We start from the raw sequence: 20,136 nt of genomic DNA on the forward strand, positions 1-20,136 counted from the left end.
CATACCCTGATTTAAAAAAAATTTTAAAACAGAAAATATAAACCCACTTACAGCAAAAGAAGTTGAAACCATGCTTAAGGAAATGAAGAACTACAAAGCATGTGGAGAAGACCAGATTTTTGCAGAGATGTGGAAATACGCCAGCAGTGCAACTCAGACATCCCTCCATATCATATTACAGAAGAAAAATTCCCAGAACAATGGACAACAGCTATAATTATTCCAGTTCATAAGAAACGTGAAAGAAATAATCCAGACAACTATAGAGGTATTCCCATCCTTGACTGCACATATAAGATTTTCTCTAAGATACTACATAATCGGATTAAACAACAACTTGATCAAGAGTTAGGTGAATACCAGGGAGGCTTCAGACCTTGGAGAAGCTGCTCTGAGCAAATAATACTTTGAAGCTAGTCATGGCATATTACAGAAAACAAAACAAGCCCCTTTCAATAACGTTTATAGATTTCAAGAAAGCTTATGACTCCATCCACAGACCATCATTATTAAAAATTTTAAGACATTTCGGACTTCACCCAAAGCTAATCAAATTTATTGAATTTACTCTAACTAATACAATTTCTAAAATTAAGTTCAGAGGAGAACTTTCTGAACCATTCTTGGTAACAACTGGTTTAAGACAGGGTGACGAATTGTCACCTCTTTTTTTTAACTGTACACTAGAGTATGTTATGAGGGAATGGTACAAGAACAACTTGAAAAATATAAAAATTGGAACCCAGAAGAATAACATAGATTTGAAATGGCTAGGATTTGCTGATGATTTAGCTCTTCTGGCCAATGATATTCAGGAAACAAAACAATAAATAAAATCTTTACTAGTACTGATTGAAAAATATATGTTGTAAATTACATCTAAGCAACAATTTTTTTATGTATTGACTAAGGTGGACCCAAAATTATAATAAAAAGTTGTAATCTTGGTTCAATACGGACAAACAATGAAGTTTATTAATTTAAGTCACAACAAGTCAGACATATTATCGCTGCCGGGACAAAACCTCCTTGTGAAATATTTTATCTTTGGCCGGAAAGGTTCTGCAATCTAAGGTGCGATATTGTATGAATACTGTCAAGGCATTCTCACTATTCATAATGTATGTGCTGTGGCTCAGTATATCTCCAAAAATATTATCACATAGGAGGTTCTGTCCCAGCAATGACAATATGTCTTATGCAATATTTCTTTAACTTTCATTGGATACCTTTGGCACATGTGTTTGTCCAGGTTTATTAGAGGTCTTAACAGTACCTTGCTACAATAATGGTGTGGACCACACAGACAGTAAGTCTCTGTCAAGTATTGAACAGCAGCAAATAACTCAACTCTTTAGAGGAGACATAGCTGCCAACTTTTCAAAATAAAATATAGGAAATTTTTTAAATTCTTGGATTTCATCACATATATTGCACCACGGTCTAAGTGGAAAAAGGACATGATAAAAGGCATGCATATCTACAGTTACAATGTGAACTGACCATTAAATTAAAAAACTTAAACTAAAAAAGAGCATAAAAATGGTTACAAGAAAATGTACCTAATCACTCATTTATAACATACATATGAATAATAATATAGTCCAACCTCAATATCTCGAACCTCCATTACTAGAATTTTCAGAATCTCGAAGTAACTTAAATTTTCCAGCCATCTGTCCTATTCTTCACGTGTATTTATTTCTCTATTACTCGAAATTTCTTGACTTCTTGAAGCAAACACTTCCTCCCTTGAAACGAAAAATACCCTGTAACTCGAATTTTGTGCAACATGAACGGTGCAATACGGCATTTGTGGTTTGTGAGGAACAGTTAACAAGTAAAGAAAGGGTTACAGTGAAGCTGGGAACTAATATGACGGGGAACGAAAAACTCGAACTTCTAGTGACCGGAAAATCGGCAAAGCCTCGCTGTTTCTCAGGTGTCAATTAATTACCGGTCACATACAAAAGCAAGCCCAGAAGTCGCTGATGACAAGCTCCATTTACGAAACTTGGCTCCGTGGTATTGACGAAACGTTTCAACGTGAAGGGAGGAAAGGTTAACCGCAACAAATAGAAGAGACTAACGGATTTTTTTTTTTCCAGAAGTGTTAACGGAGCTATGTTTCTTGTTTCACTGCTGTATGTACTGTATCCTGTCTTCTAAAAAGTTACTATAATAAGTGTTATAATTAAAGTGACGGCGTAAAATAGAGTTTCTTTGTATATTTTTAAGTACTGTTAAAAATAATGTGTTCAGTAAAAGCCCATAGATACATATGATTTAATTATATGCTATACATGCTCAAAAATGGTATTCTCTATATCTCGAAATTTCGATAACTCAAAATAAAATTTATCTCCTGAAGAGATTCGAGATATCGAGGTTCCACTGTATTTATATCAAACCGACACATGCAACAAAAAACATAATAGTTTCCTTTATTAGACTGTAAAATGAACGGAAATTTAATTTTATAGGTATCTCTGAACACTTGGAAATAACGAGGGTTATGTTTTTTTCCGGCAATAACGTGAAGAGAAAATACCAGAAAATGTCACCGACAAAACTCCCTGAAATACAGTGAACTCATTAAAATTATGAAGTAAGAATGAATAAATATGCACTGAAATACGCGAAACTACCATGTACAAAACAGATCGGTATGTCTCATACATTATTAACATACAACTTTGACACACGGTAAAGCACAGAACCACTAGAAAAACATGTGGCCTACAACTCCAACGAAATTACGCGCAGAACCAGACAATAAGAAACTCATTCTTTTGTCCCGATTAACTGAGTCGCAAGCCTCTCTTGCTTGTAGGACAATTGCCGTCCTGAATCCCTAGCCGTAAAGCACACATGCTGCTGTAGCAAGCATGAAGGCGACAGACGATACATTTGCGAAATAAACCATCAAATAAATATGCTTGAAAATGAGGCTGGATAAATTACACAAGCACATAAGAATTTATCCTTTATTCTAGGGGAAGAGTATTGACTGCACTGGAGGTTACATTGGTTAAAAATAGAAAGAATTAAAAATAAATCGGAAAATGAGTTAAAAAACCGGAAAGTTTCCGGGTAAATCGGAAGGGTTGGCAGGTATGGAGGGGGTAATGGCTATGGGCAGAGAAGTCCCTGTAAATGGGTTGATGATCCTTCAGTGGATCAAATAACACTGAAATCCATCATACAGCATCTGTTCTGCTGATAATAGGCGTATTTATGAGGGTGCAATGATAAGCTATCTAATAAAAAACTATTTCCCCAATAATCACAAAAGTTAACTTAAAAACTTAAAAAACAATAGCAAAGCTTACAGGAAGTTTTTCTATGTAGTTACAGGAGCAGAACAATACAACTATTCTCCAAAATGTTAGAGCCCTTCTCAAAAATAGTCAAATATGTCAATGACAAAGGCAAATTAACATCAAATCTCTGTGCAAGTAAACATCAAAAGAGCTAATTCTGCATAATATACTGACCAAAGTAAGAAATGTAACATACCTGTCACTTTCTCTGCTGCCCACAATTTTCCAGCTGTTTCCAATACCCATGCCTCTTTAGGATCTGCAATGAGGAATGAGTTGTGGTATGTAAAATCCTGTACAATGTCTGAGCATGGCCCACCTTGTCCATACTTTTCAAGTAACGACGTAATGACATCCACAGCCTCTTCAGCACTCTTTGAACGTTCCAGTGCCAACCTAGAAGTTGATAGTTAACCCTCAACTGATATTTTATTACAAAATAATTCATTTAAAATTCATGTAGTACAATGCTTCTTTAACCACAACACAAGGTAAGCATGGCTATACAGAATATGCCACATATGATAAAAAAATTTAATGCTATTTGTTTGGGGCTTTGACCTATAGAGATCTTTTGCCCCTACATATGATAATACTGCCTGGGAATAAATGCTCCTTGTAGTAAATAATAATACACTCAGAAGTACCCATTTAAATGGAATGTCATATTGCAAAGATATGGGAAAACTATTACATAATCATCATCAGTTTATAGTTCCAGTTTCCCGAGTACTGTTGATGAGTATCTTCCACTCTTCTTTATTCATGAATGTTTTGATCTTCATGACATCAGCTACATTGCCAGTCTCGATCATATCCATCCAGTGGGTTCTAGGTCTTCCCTATCATGTGTTTTCTTTCTACCTCTCTTTCCAAAACCACTTTGTGCTGTTCTCATAGGCTCCATCCTCATCATGTGCCTCAACCAATGCAGTATGGATGTGCTGACTCTGTCTGTAGAGATGTCTTAATCCCAGCTTCCTACCTTACCTCCCCATGTTTTAACTTGTCCATCCTGGTCTTTTTCTTTTTTTTACATTGCACCGACACAGTTAGGTTTTATGGCGAAGATGGGACAGATAAGGTTAGGAGTGGGAAGGAAGTGACCGTGGCCTTAATTAAGGTACAGCTTGGTGTGAAAATGGGAAGCCACAGAAAACCATCTCCAGGACTGTCGACAATGGGGTTCGAACCCACTATCTCCTGAATGCAAGCTGAAAGCTACATGACCCAAACCACGCAGCCACTTGCTCTATAAGTCCTCGTCGTCTGGACAGTGGACCTCAGGAACTTCCTTTTCGATGCCTGCAGTCTTGCTGTTGATAATCTTAACCATAATAGGTTAAAATGATTGTATGATCCGTACTGACTAGTTCGAATGTAGTATATAAATATTTAAAATCCACTGATGAAGGGAATGGTTCAATTCCTGAAACATGTTTGGTTGAATAAATAATTTTCTTCCATTAATAAGTGTACTGACAAGCCTGCAGTCTTGATGAGTCTCTTATTGTAAGGGTTCATGTTTCAATATCATAGGTCAAGAGTGATATGAAGTAGCTGCTGAACACTGTTAATTTTGCTTCCTTTGGAATCTCCACATCCCAAAGAAGGGTCCGTGATAGTTGCTAAAAGAGGAATTCCTTTTTCACTCTGTTGGTAATCTCTCCCGTGGCAAAGTTGTCCCTGGTGGCAATACTTCCAAGGTAGGTGAAACTATCCACACTCTCCAACTGGTCATCAGCTGCCATCACCGCTGTGTTAGTTCCACTTATCCTGAGGTTGAATTCCTAGAATTTGATGTTCCGCATGTTGAGACTTTCCTGCATGAAGGCATCAACAAAGCAACTGTGTTGAATCTACCCAAAATGAAAATGCATTTTACCAATCCTATAGTATATTGCCTCCATTGTGAAGACACATGACAATAATGTCAGGAATTGAATCACAGAGATGTATTATGCATTACTGCAGAAGATCCTACCATAACTGTTGCAACTGCCATTTCAGATTCCTTGTACTCATTGACAGTTGAAGTTGCAATGTCATCTGATACTATAAATATGCAATGAATCTTCAGTTTGGAGACCATGCCAGCCTGAAGAAATATATCATTAGCAAAGGGAGAGTTGAAGAAATCACACACTGTATACCTGCAGCCCGTATTTTGTTGGAAACTGGGTCAGTAAAGTCATTACAGTACATGAAACGAATTGCATGAAAACACATGTTGTCTTTATGATGATGATGATGATGATGATGATGATGTAAGAAGAAGAAGATTGGGTTTACATTCTACTAATTACTTTCACAGTTTCCTGAGACGATGAGATGCCAGAATTTTGTCCTGCAGGAGTTCTTTTACATGCTGGAAAATCTACCAACACAAGGCTGATGTATCTGAGCAGCTTCAAATACCAATCAACTGAGCTGCGATTGAATCCACCAAACTTGTGCCCAGAAACCCAGTGCTTCTACGAAAAGAGCCACTCAGCCCAGCATGTCCTGAAAATACAGCTATACTATCACTGTTCCCAGATCACTACTAGATAGAACTGGGATCATAGGTAAGGTTTCTCACTCCACTGTAGTCTGAATTGGTGATCCAGAGTTTCATTATCCTGGACACATAGAGTACATCTAGGCAAAACTTGGATTTGTTGTTAACATCACTAGTTTTCAGTCACCACTACCATATGTTCACCACATCAATGCAAACAAACTTGTTGATGATGAGATGTTGAGGGAAGGTGAAATTGGAGTGCAGTGAATGTAGGTTTTCATTCAGTCAACTGCCTAGCAATCATTTAGATCAATATGAAGATACCTTGAGGTACAATGTTCCTTGATGCTGAACACAGAGACCATTCACTGAACATATGAATCTGTCAAGGTTGAAATTACCCTCTCATTTAATAATAATGTCCAATCTCCCCGAAAATTCACGTGCAGTCAGAAGACCAAAATCCTCCCAAGTTTGAAAAACTATGTGGCTTTTCTCAAAGTCTCCCAGCAGCACATAACTATCTTGAATGCAATTTAACGCAGGATGATTGTTTACAAACATCCAGCATGAACACAACATTAAGTACATTTGTTTATATCACAGCTGTTCTGTAGAGAAACTAGCTCTCTCTGTGGATCAGTGGTGGAGGGGGGTCGGCCTCCAGATCCCAAAATAATGGATTCAAGCCTGGCGCAGTCAGATTTATGAAGGGTGGAAAAATTTCCATTCGACACTCCTTGTAAAAGATCTCTGGTGATACCCGACAAAATTTATTAAAAACTTAGCTACAGACGCCCAAGAGAGATTCAGTTTACTCTGACATCTACTGTAGTAAGTCTGGAATAAAACAGACGAGCAAGCGGCCAGATGGCATCAAATCAAATAATAATAATAATAATAATAATAATAATAATAATAATAATAATAATAATAATAATAATAATAATACCTTGATGAGATGTTGAGGGAAGGTGAAAAAGGAGTGCAGTGAATGTAGGTTTTCATTCAGTCAACTGCCTACCAATCATTTAGATCAATATTAATATTATTATTATTATTATTATTATTAGCTCGTAATGTTAAAATGGCTCAAATTAAACTGAACCAGGTGATGCGGCGCATAAAAGAATGGATGATGAGCCATAGTCTAACATTAGCCGAACACAAAACGGAGATAGTTCTTCTGACGAGGAAAAGGATCGAAACTCTTGTACCAATGACTGTTGGAGAGTTAGTGATAAAAACATCTGCGAGCACAAAATATCTAGGAGTGACACTTGACTCCAAGCTCACATTCTGGAATCATATTCAGAGAGCGACAGACAAGGCAGTAAAATACATGACAGCACTTAGCAGACTAATGGGAAATATTAAAGGTCCGAAATCCAGTAAACGACGTCTTCTCATGTCGACGGTTCAGTCAGTGCTCCTATATGGCTCTGAAATCTGGGCTGAATCCTTGAGATTTGCTTGGTATCGGAGGATAGCTGCTGTACAACGGAGAGCGGCTTTACGTATTGCATGTGCATACCGCACGGTTTCCGAACCTGCAATCCTCACGGTGGCAGCAATAGCCCCAGTAGATCTACTCGCATTGGAGCGGCATGAAATCTGGCGTACCAAAGGAGAGCTGGGAAAGAAATGTGCAAAGAAGCGTGCCTTCAGTCAACTGATGAGGCGATGGCAACTCAGACGGGAAAGTGACCCTCGAGGTAAATGGACCAAGCGACTGATACCACGCTTGGATATCTGGGTTGAAAGGACCCATGGTGAAGTAAATTACTATCTCACGCAACTTCTAACAGGACATGGATATTTCCGGAAATTCCTGCATAAATTGGGCAGAGCGAGTGATGCAGCATGCATATACTGTGATGATATTGACGATGTATTTCACACCTTTTTTGTATGCGGCCACTGGACGATTCAGAGAAGATGTGTGGAAACTGAACTAGGAGAATTGACAACAGATAATATTATTTCGGTGATGTTGCGAAATCAGGAATCCTGGGATTGCGTGGCAGTGCATGTGGAGGACATCCTTCGTCAGAAGAAGAAGGATTTGGAAGCATACGAACGTTCTTAAAAGAGAAATGAAGAAAGAAGGCGTCTGAAAGACAAAGCACGATATCACCCTGAAGTAATGCGAAAGCAGTTCCGGGGTGATGACACACATCGTGAGAAAAGGGTGTGTGGTTTTTAGTGGGTAAGAATCCCACACACTTGTGGAGTGCGGACCCTTCACAAGTGTCTTTTGAAGATTTTCCACAATCCCTCGTTTAAAAAAATGTTGTTGTTGTTGTTATTATTATTATCATTATTATTATTATTATTATTATTATTATTATTATTATTATTATTATTATTATTATTATTATTATTATTATTATTATTATTATTATTATTTGTAGAGAAACTAACAGTCCTGACAAACACCTGATTGGCCATCACAGACATAACTACTTGAAGGCAAGGCTGAGAGTCCAGTTTTATCATTCTTGGATCATTTCTTCCAGGTCCACTATCCTCTTTAGCAATGAGCATATGAAATTGTGGATAGCAGGAACCCGATTCAGAATTACACGTTTTTGAGGCATGTCTATTTAAAGAATAAGTATAGTACGCGCACTTTTTAGTGATAGATTCTTGTACTCGGTGAGGAGTAAGAAGGGAGCACTGCCGGTTCCGGTAAATACTGCCAATTGAATGGAAATGAAATCTGAATTGAATCGATAGTATGATCGATCGATATGAATTTTCTAGACCTTTATTATTTTACGCCAACAACTGTGTCACACACACAATATATAATAGTATACAATATTTCCCGATGCGAAACGTGTTCCCAGCATTAATTCTATAGTTTGGCTTTGCTATGTAAACAACAACAGTACGAGTACGTAAAGTGTACGCCAGATGTCGCACAGCGATGACAAGCGATTCTTAGTTTGCGTTTCAAAGGTTGCCAATACGAATCTCGAAGATAACCTAAGTCGACCGATTCAGCACTAGGGTGTAAATCTATCGCTAAAAAGTGCGCAGATATTACAGTTATTCAGGCTAATGAAGAAATAAACATGCATGAGAAATCAAAAAATATGGATAATTCAACACAATGAAAATTCATGGAATAACTTGACTTTCTCCATACACATTGTAACAATGATGATAACTTCTTCTGCCAAGTGGCAACTAATAGGGGCCCGGGGTCTCTGAACTTGGGAGCGTGGGTTGGCAACCATGGAGCCTTTAGCTAAGTCCTGGCATTGCTTCCACTTACTTATGCCAGGCTCCTCACTTTCATCTATCCTATCTGACCTCCCTTGGTCAACTCTTGTTCTTTTCTGACCTCGACGGTATTAGAGCATCAAAGGCCTAGGGAGTCTTTAATTTTCATGCTCTTCATGGCCCTTATCTCTCTCTGTTCGATCCCTTTCATTTTTCTCTCTGATTAGTGTCATATAGAATATGGTTGCCTAGTTGTATTTCCTCTTAAAACAATAATTACCACCACCACCATCCCCACCACCACTTCTTCTGCCCTTTAATTTTTGTTTGAACCATTAGTGACATTTAACTCTCCCTATACGCATTTCTTTTTAACAGTTTGAAGGTCCATCACTATGATCATTCTGTACAAAATTCTCCAGTTTTTTTTTTTTTTTTTTTTTTTTTTTGGAAACTGCAGACAGATTTTACTCCTATTCTATAATCTGTTGCCAACTTAGTAGCTGAGTCTCCCTTCTTGAATTTTCCTTTTTCTATAACATCCAATTTTTTTACTTTACAGTTTTTATTTAAAAATGCCATGACAACATAAAGCTGAAGGCCATACAGAATGACAACAGAAACTGTCAGCTGTAGGTAGATACTAAACCAATGATACGTACACATGGTGCAAGATTTATTAGTGCCATAAAAGCTGCATTTCTTAACAACTCAAATCAGAGAAAGCCTAGTTGAAAAATCAGGGAAAATAATGTATACAACAATAAATTCATTACTTTTTTTTGTTTTGTTTTGTTCTGTTTTTGTTTTCTTTTCTTTTTAACTATTGTTTGAGATTACATGAATAACCTGCAAACCAGATAACCTGCAATGGGAGTTTACTGTAATGCCAAAATTATATTAATCTATCATGTAATAATAAGTTTCATTCTATGATTGTAAAACAAACTATTTTTTCACTGTTTTCCTTTGCTGTTTAATGTCACATTGAAAGAAGTAGATTTCTTGTGGTACTGGGAGAGGAAAGAATGAATACTGGGAAGGTAATAGCATTGATGTTAATTAAGGTATAGCCACCATCTGTGCCTCCACTTCATGAGCCGTACATATGAGATGGTTTGGCATAACAGCAGGCTTCATAGCTTAAATAAATAAATAAATAAATAAATAAATAAATAAATAAATAAATAAATAAATAATAAATAAATAAATAATAAATAAATAAATAAATAAATAAATAAATAAATAAATAAATAAATAAATAAATAAATAAATAAATAAATGAATGAATGAATGAATGAATGAATGAATGAATGAATGAATGAATGAATGAATGAATAAATAAATAAATAAATAAATAAATAAATAAATAAAAACAAACGTCCTGGAGATCCAGATTCAGTCCAACAAGGAGATCTTATTAACATCCACACTGATTTGATTAATTTCTAATAAACATGCAGGTCATGGAGAGAACTTTCACCAGTTCAAACGGCAAGGCACAACTTCCATCCCATCCCAAGAAGGCACAATCTGAATACTTTAAGAGTTGATTCACAAGATTAACATGCAACACATTCCCACATTCAATGCACAGTGCAATGAGCAAGCTCCCCACTTCACAAGTTCATGATCCATGGATCAAAATTCGTTTCTGATGGTTTCATGAGGGGCAGCACAAGGAACTCACAAAAGGTACAATAGTGGACACAGCACTGTTTGTTAATGAAACTGTGATTTTAGGGAAGGATATAAGAAGAATCTAAAAGCAGCCTGATGCAGTACAAGAGACGTAGGAAAATAGGAAAATTAGAAAAGTGAGGAAAAAAGCAAGACAAATGGGACAGCAAGAGAAGATGGAGAAGAGAGTTGAGCAATAGACTAACATAACCTACATACGTGCAAATCACATAATTTTTTTTTTTTTCGCTAGTTGCTTTACGTCGCACCGACACAGATAGGTCTTATGGCGACGATGAGACAGGGAAGGGCTGGGAGTGGGAAGGAAGCGGCCGTGGCCTTAATTAAGGTACAGCACCAGCATTTGCCTGGTGTGAAAATGGGAAAGCACGGAAAACCATTTTCAGGGCTGCCGACAGTGGGGTTCGAACCTACTATCTCCCGAATACTGGATACTGGCCGCACTTAAGCAACTTCAGCTATCGAGCTCGGTCACATAATATTAACACATATTTGAGTCATTAGGTGCTCTAAATCAAAACGTAAATACTGTAAAGGTGTTTATTTAAATGATAAATCTTCATTAATGTCAGCATAAGTGTGTCTATTACATCAAAGTTTAAATGTTTAGTTTGACCATCATGTTGTGTCAGCGCGAGCGGTGTCTGTATTAGCGTGGAATAATTTGCGAGCATTTGATTTTGCATGACATCGCAAACCCGCAAGGCACTGCACAGCAACCGAATGGTTCCTGGTGTTACATGATTATGAACGAGCAGTAGGACACTAGAAGTTCAAATTACTCTGTTATGTCTTGTTCGTGATAACAACACTAAAATAGATCAATTTTACTGTTAATATTTACCTGTCTGATATTGTTAATGCCCTGAGGGGAATAAACTTATATTTTACCATATTCAATTTTTACGTAGTATTCCCTGCCCGGCTACTCATTCCTGCCACTGCCACTTGGCTGACAAAAATTTCTGGGAAAAACACTGATGCCCAAGAACTTGAAACAGTACTTTCACCTGGAGTAAATCTATATACATAAAATAAGAGTTTTGTCTGTACATTGCTCAGAATTTGAAAAGAATGGTATTTCTGTATTGGTCATGCCCACAGCAACAAGAAAGTACACTTTTTACTTTTCCATAATTTCTGTCTGTCTGTCTGTCTGTCTGTCTGTCTGTCTGTCTGTCTGTCTGTCTGTCTGTCTGTCTGTCTGTACACGCAGCCCGAGAAAATGGCCGAGGAGAATTTAATGAAAATCGGTATGTAAAGTCAGAAGATGAGCCACTACAATCTAGGCTATAAATCATTTCATTCACGCTGAGTGAAATGGTAGTTTAGGGGAGACCTAAAATTGAATTCTCAAATATTTATATTATTAGTGGTCCTATCGATAAATACTACATAACTAGAGTTATAGAATTACATTTCCGATCATTTATGTCCTATACATTTTTACTGTACCGGCTATGATAACACAGATATTCATGAATTTGTATTTTTGTTGCTAAGTCCATATCAATGCCGAGCCACGAGAAAATGGGTTAACATAATTTAATGAAAATCGGTATATAGAGTTGGGGAGTAAGAAACTACAGTCTAAGCTATAAAAAATAATTATTCACCCTGCATGAAATTGTAGTTTAGGGGAAGGCACCTAAAATTTAATTTTTAAATACCTATGCTTGGTCCTATCGAAAAGTACTACATAACAAAAGTTATTAAAAATACAATTTCCGATCATTTATGTTTTATTCAGTTTTAGCGTACCAACTATGATAAGAGTAATATTTCAGAGTCGGAAGAAAACTAAATGTGAAGGTCTACAATATCAAAAGCGCATAACATTGATCAACAATAACATTACATTGACCACTGTTTGTTGTGATGTTCTTTGTCTCTCATTCTGCCACTGAACTCCGATAGATGGGATTACTGCTGCGTACCGAGTATAACAGCCTGAGAGAATGATCATAGTATTCCAGTTATTCGATCCCTACTCTGACGCACTGTTTTGAATGAACAGTGTGCACACTTAGGACTAGGGCAGAGTCTCACTTAGTAGTAGTATGACCTGGTATAGAATTACAATTTAGGCCTATTCCAAATTATAGCACCACAATTCACTAAATAACTCAAAATTCAACCCTGAAAAGAGCCGTTTCCCAAGAAAAGCTTCTTTCTCTTCACTTTTATTAAATCCTACATTCATTTTATTCCAAATTAGCAGTAAAGAGGGGGTTTCTCCTCTGGCTTGGAGGAAAAATTTTCCTCCAAGTCAAATAGATTTTTCCGCCGCCAGTGTAGTGACTTGAGACTTTCCGACTCATGGAGTATTCCTAGGAAACAGATTAGAAAAAGGGCATAGTCTTTGCCCTGGAACTCTCCACTATTCGACCCCCCACCCCCGCCAGCAAAAGACGAAGAGTGTTCACGGATCACGGCTTTATGCGGCTTGGTCATTCCAGCTCTGGAACTTTGGACTGTTAGATCGGCAACACAGTACTGGTAACAACTCTCATTATTGTTCCGTATTGAAGATGACGTTAGGCATAGATATCAAGGATAATTTAATAAAATACCACCTATTCAATACTTTCCACGTTTAATGTGGTTATTATCTACATGATTTTATGTAGACTTATTTGGTCAGGTACATGTTTCACCCATTATTTTGGGCATCTTCAGCCTGTAAACAACCTTTAGGTCAAGGTTTGGGACCTTTTTAACCAATATATACACTATATACAACATATACATTATATACAATATATACAAACATAAGTCAATACAGTAAAGTTTTTTGGTCCTAATCTATCTAATATGGGAAATGTCCAAAACTAAAATGGATCTTCTTTTCGGTGAAGAGGATTGCATATCGGGGTTTATGTGACCCCTATATCATATTAAGTTCTTGACGTATCGTGTCTGGTGACAGGATGTGTCGTCAACAATAAGTGGAGATTTGAATATCACCCCTTCTCAAGAAAAAAGAAGATCCGTTTCATTTTATTTTTAGTTTTGAACATTTTAAGTTAACCAGAATAGAACTGCCAAGTTAAAACACAATTAATTTAAATTTATATTTTCAATCTTGACCAACCTACAATCAGTTCAAATCTCCACTTATTGTTGACGACACATCCTGTCACCAGACACGATACGTCAAGAACTTAATATGATATAGGGGTCACATAAACCCCGATATGCAATCCTCTTCACCGAAAAGAAGATCCATTTTAGTTTTGGACATTTCCCATATTAGATAGATTAGGACCAAAAAACTTTACTGTATTGACTTATGTTTGTATATATTGTATATAATGTATATGATGTATATAGTGTATATATTGGTATGTTTATATTGGTTAAAAAGGTCCCAAACCTTGACCTAAAGGTTGTTTACAGGCTGAAGATGCCCAAAATAATGGGTGAAACATGTACCTGACCAAATAAGTCTACATAAAATCATGTAGATAATAACCACATTAAACGTGGAAAGTATTGAATAGGTGGTATTTTATTAAATTATCCTTGATATCTATGCCTAACACAGTACTGTTCGTTAAAGTGAGAAAATGTGTGGTTTTTCATTTGATCGAGTATTTCATATGAAATCATTGCTTTTAATAGCGCCATTCCTACTGATGTCATTGTAATGACCTATGTTCATTTCAGTTGGGATAACCATTAAGACAGTCTTTCTGAGGATGTAAAAAGGCACGTGGAGCGTGAGTGTCTGCCATTATAATTAAAACTCCCAACCTGATTGTAACTGATGATAGGCAAGCGGGCCTACCATTACAATGAAACTTCCCTAACCCAGTCTTCATATGAGAAAAGATGTTTGGTGGCTTCCCCGTTGCGTTTCTAGGGTAACGTTAAGAGCTATGCAATTTAATACAATCTTACTTACTGTTGAAATACTTTCATTTCTGCTCATTACACCGGTTTAGGTAAGCAAATTATACCATAGAAACACCAGCTTCCTCACTCACCTTTTTATTATGAGCTCTTGACTACAACTAACATTTACACACACCAAGCAATTCAAACATTCAAAGAACAAAAGCAAATTAAGACAAACCTCTTGACTCAATTTACCGATGTTGCCAACACCATAACCTTAATGTTGTTTTTCTCAAAACTAATACAAGATATACATGGCATCTTATTTTTATGAGAAAATAACAACATTCCAACATTCCCCACTTTTCTCAAAAATAAAACTACACTTCAATAAATTATCCTCTCATTGCAATTCTATAAGCTTATACAAACTCTTAAGCTTGTTGCTTGATAAATTCTTTGTGAATAAGTCTGCAGCATTTCTCTCTGATGCTACATATACAAACTCAATGAACCCCTTTTCTACTAGTTCTCTACATACATGGTACATGATGTCAATATGTTTTGATCTTTCACTCACATTATCGTTTTTACTCAATATAATTGCTGCTGCATTGTCAGCAAAAACTTTACAAGGAATATCCATAAACCTTTTCAGCGCTAGCTCTGATAGCAAATCTTTCATCCAAGTTACTTCTCGAGATACCTCTGCCATTGCAATGTATTCAGCATCCATGGTAGATCTAGCAATACAACTCTGTTTCTTACTATACCATGATACTGCCCCCCTGCCACTGTGGTTACATACCCACTCACTGATCTTCTTTTTTGCTAGGGGCTTTACGTCGCACCGACACAGATAGGTCTTATGGCGACGGTGGGATAGGAAAGGCCTAGGAGTTGGAAGGAAGCGGCCGTGGCCTTAACTAAGGTACAGCCCCAGCATTTGCCTGGTGTGAAAATGGGAAACCACGGAAAACCATTTTCAGGGCTGCCGATAGTGGGATTCGAACCTACTATCTCCCGGATGCAAGCTCACAGCCGCGCGCCTCTACGCGCACGGCCAACTCGCCCGGTACTGATCTTCTAGACTTAGTATCTCCTCCCCAATCTGCATCACAGAACACTTGTACTGACTCCTCACAATTTTTTAAACACAACTTTAAATCTCTAGTACCACACAGATATTTCATGATAGGCCCTATGCTTCACTTCTTTCCAATCTTTAATCTTAGGTTTTTGACAATTTTGACTAACTTTACTTACCACAAATGCAATGTCAGGTCTAGTATTATTTGACAAATATAGTAAACTTCTTACTGCACTGCAATAAATGGTACAATCAAATTCCTGCTCATCATTTTCAGCTGCTGAATGCCCGCTTGGTAAAATAGTCTTACTTGATTTACAGTCACTCATGGAAAAATCAGCAAGTAATTTGTCAATGTACAAACTTTGACTCAACATAACCCCTTCTTTTGTCTGTTCTATTTTTATTGACAGTAAGTTTGTTGCTTTCCCTACATCTTTAATCTCTAACTCATCTGCCAACCTTATTTTAACCAACTTAACAACCTCTTTGCCACCTATTACAATTATGTCGTCAACATACAAGCTAATGACACAACACACACATGGTTCTTTGACACATCTCTTAAAAAATAGTCTTCTAATTATAGCATCAACACAAACATTCCAATCTTTACTCGAATTAGATAGTCCATAGATGTTTTTCTTCAACTTACATAATTTTGGATATTTTTTCCTATGAACAATTCTGGTTGTTCCATATATACAGAACAACTGATTTCACTATTTAACTAAGCACTACTTACATCTAGATGTTCTACCGTCCAACCTTTACGTACTGCAATACCTATTAACAGTCTCATTGTTTTCCTCTTTATTACAGGACTAAATGTTTCATCATAACTAAGGTTCATCTGTCTCTTAAAACCTTGAGCAACCAACCTGGCCTTATATTTCTGAATGTTACCCTCACTGTCATATTTCAACGAAAACACCCACTTAGAACTAATTATCTTGACATTTTCTGGTCTTTTTACAATTTCCCAAACATCTTGTTTCTCATCTCATTGATCTCCACTTTCATGGCTTCCATCCAGTCAGCAGACTCTTTGGCTTGACATAGCCTCCTCAACTGTTCTAGGTTCTACTACACTCACATGTCTAACTTCCATTACTGCCTCACAATCTGCACAAGTCTTACCTTTCCTCTGTCTTATGACCTTCTCAGATTATTCCCCGGCTCTTATATTGCTATAGACTCAACCTCTAGTTCCTCTCCAGTTGTTGACTCAACAGCCAATGTTTCCTCTCCGTCCTCACCTGTGTCTAACTCAGTCCCTAATTTTATCTCTGGATCTTCAGTGCACAGTATGTCAAAGTATGTTTCACTACCCTCTGCCTTTGGTACATTTATATTTTCCATTATATCAATTCCAGGACTTTTCACCTTATAGGGAAATATCTGCTCCTCAAATACCACACTTCTCCTCACTATTACTTTTTTTTTTTTTTTCTTTCAAGACTCCATAATCTATATCCATCTTTAGCACCTGCTTTGTACCCTATCATAATGCACGACTCTGCTCTGGGATCTAACTTCCTGCTCTCTGCTCTCACAACCCACGCCTGACATCCAAATACTTTCAATCTACCTATTTCTTCCTCATCTAACTTCCTAGTGAACCACAGTTCATAAGATGTCTGAAAATCTATTGCTGTGGATGGGCACCTATTTCTTAAATACACTGCAGTCATTACAGCTTCTCCCCAGAATTCTTTTGGTAACCCAGACTGGATCAATAGACATCTAACAGTATCAAACATCGTTCTATTCTGCCTCTCTGCCAATCCATTTTGTTGTGGAGTGTACGGTACAGACCTCCTATGAGTAATACCACATTTTTGCAATTGTGCTTTAACTTGCTACATGTATACTCTGTACCATTGTCCGATTGCACTACCTTAATTCCTACACCATGTAACTTTTCTGCCTTTGCCTTTTACTTATTAAACACCTCCACCACTTCATCCTTATTTTTCACACATACAGCCACATTATATCTGGAGTATTCGTCAATCATTGTTATAACATATTGATCTTTCCCAAGTGATGCTGGACTAATTTTTCCAATTATATCAGTGTGCACAACATCAAGTGGTTTTTCTCCCTTACGCTCACAAGACTTAAGTACTCCCTTGTTACTCAGTTTCCCCTGAATGCATACAGAACAAGTATTAATATCATTTCAATTCTAACATTGGCAATTTAAACAAAGCTTCAGAATGAGCCTGTCCATATCTCTCATGCGACAGCCTAACCTGCCCAACACTTTTAAATGCTACACTGTTATTACATTCTTGATCTATTATTTGGTCACAGTCACTCACAGCTACAATATCATTTCTTCCCTCTATTTGTACTACATATACATCATTCCTCCTGTTTGCAATAAACAATGTTTCATCTCCATTCTTATCTACAACCACTGCTTTCTCACCTGCAAATCCTACTTTGAAGCCTTTGCTGGTTAACTTACCAACTGATATTAAATTTGCATGTAACTTTGGTACATACAACACGTCTGTAAATGTAATTGTCCATCCTGTTGACATTTTTACTTTCACCTTACCTATGCCTCTAATATCCAGCTTACTGTTATCTCCTATTTCTACATTCCCAGTTATATTTGTTGACATGTCTATAAACATCTCCTCTGTTGGACACATATGAGACGCACCTGAATCAAAGAGCCAATCTCTAATTTTCGCAGTTCCTTCAGAAGTTACCATGCTCATTGCTTTATCTACTACATATATAATTTCCAAGCTTACCACTTTCCCACTCGCATTCACTGATTTACTCTCCTGCGATGATTCATCACTCTTCATTGTTGGACATACTTTTGAATAATGTCCTGACTTACCACAATTGAAGCACTTTTGGGTAGTGCGACAATATTTAGATACATGTCCCAGTTTACCGCAATTGTAGCAACTATAGGCTACTGTTTTCCTCGTCCCACATCTTCTTTCTTGATATCTCGCTTGTGTTGAACAACCATGGCTTGAGCTTCATCCCCCTCACGTTTTCCAGTGTTGTAAGCCTTTCCTCCATTTTGCTGAAGTTTCCTTCTGCTTTCCTCAGTGAGCAATCTCGCCTTCACCTTCAAGATTGTCAGTTTCACCAAATTAACTTCCAAGGAAGGTATACAAACTACATATTCCTCTGTAAGATATCCGATTATCATTCCTGCAACTTGTTCACCTGTGAAATCGTATCCAGCTTTACTCGTTCTCCTCCACAGTTGATTTATTTTTGCGAAGTATTCTTGAACACTCATGTCCTTGGGCTTCACAAAATGAGTTAACTGTTTCAGTGTCATAGCACCATTCACTAGCCCTCCGTCATTGCACAACTCGTCCAGTTTTTCCCATGCCTTTTTCGCTGATTCAATATCTGCAATGTCACTTTCAAAACCTTCTCCCACATATTTGAAAATAACCGCTAACGTAATCACACTGTTTCGTGCTCGTCGTCTTGTTTCTGCCTGAGGCAGTTGACAACCTGGCGTATCCTCATACCCTATTACTGATTCCCACACATCTTTCAACAATAGCTCTTGTTTCACCTTTAATGCCCACAAAAAATAGTTCTCCACTGTAAGCTTGGCCACATTCCTATTCAGTGTTTCTTTACTGGTCCACAAGGTCGCCATTTTTTCCCATCAATAATGTCACAACTTGCTTCGTCAGTTAATTCTCGTTACTTCATTTCAACTTATATTGTGCGAAATATACTGCGGCGTTTTGACACTTTGGAGCTCTGGGCCTATAACCTGCTGAAATATTTTCATTTCTGCTCATTACACCGGTTTAGATAAGCAAATTATACCATAGAAACACCAGCTTCCTTACTCACATCCTTTTATTACGAGCTCTTGACTACAACTAACGTTCATAAACACCAAGCAATTCAAACGTTCAAAGAACAAAAGCAAATTAAGACAACCACTCGACTCAATTTACCCATGTTGCCAACACATAACCTTAATGTTGTTTTTCTTAAAACTAATACAAGATATATATACATGGCATCTTATTTTTATTTTTATGAGAAAATAACAACATCCCAACAAAAGGCAGGTGGAGAGTGAGTGTCTGACATTATAATGAAAACTCCCAACCTAATTGTAACTGATGGTAAGCAAGCGGGCCTACCATTACAATGAAAATTCCGTAACCCAGTCTTCATATGAGAAAAGACGTTTGGTGGCTTTCCCGTTGCGTTTCTAGGGTAACGTTAAGAGCTATGCAATTTAATACAATCTTACAATGTGTACACTACCTAACCTTGAATTCTGTATACAATATAGAATTCCGTAGCGAAGCATGGGTACATCAGCTAGTATGAATATACAAACAGAAAATCCATATTTAGAATTCAAAACTAGGGCCTCATGTTGATCAGCTCTTCAACCTAAAGCTACTCGTCCACGATGCAACTAAAAT

The 20,136-nt window shown here is 37.2% G+C and overlaps 1 protein-coding gene across 6 annotated transcripts in view; it reads right to left on the reverse strand.

Moving 5' to 3' along the window:
• Positions 1 to 20,136, reverse strand: part of LOC136876346 (secernin-2) — a 56,830-nt gene that overhangs the window by 21,028 nt on the left and 15,666 nt on the right. For all 6 annotated transcript variants that reach the window (XM_067150207.2, XM_067150204.2, XM_067150208.2 and 3 more), the window contains one exon: positions 3,520 to 3,719. In XM_067150207.2, the coding sequence (XP_067006308.2) occupies positions 3,520 to 3,719 (200 nt within the window). The remainder of the gene's footprint in view (positions 1 to 3,519; positions 3,720 to 20,136) is intronic.

This window comes from Anabrus simplex, chromosome 6 (genome assembly GCF_040414725.1).
Source record: "Anabrus simplex isolate iqAnaSimp1 chromosome 6, ASM4041472v1, whole genome shotgun sequence".
NCBI classification, from domain to species: Eukaryota; Metazoa; Arthropoda; class Insecta; order Orthoptera; family Tettigoniidae; genus Anabrus; species Anabrus simplex.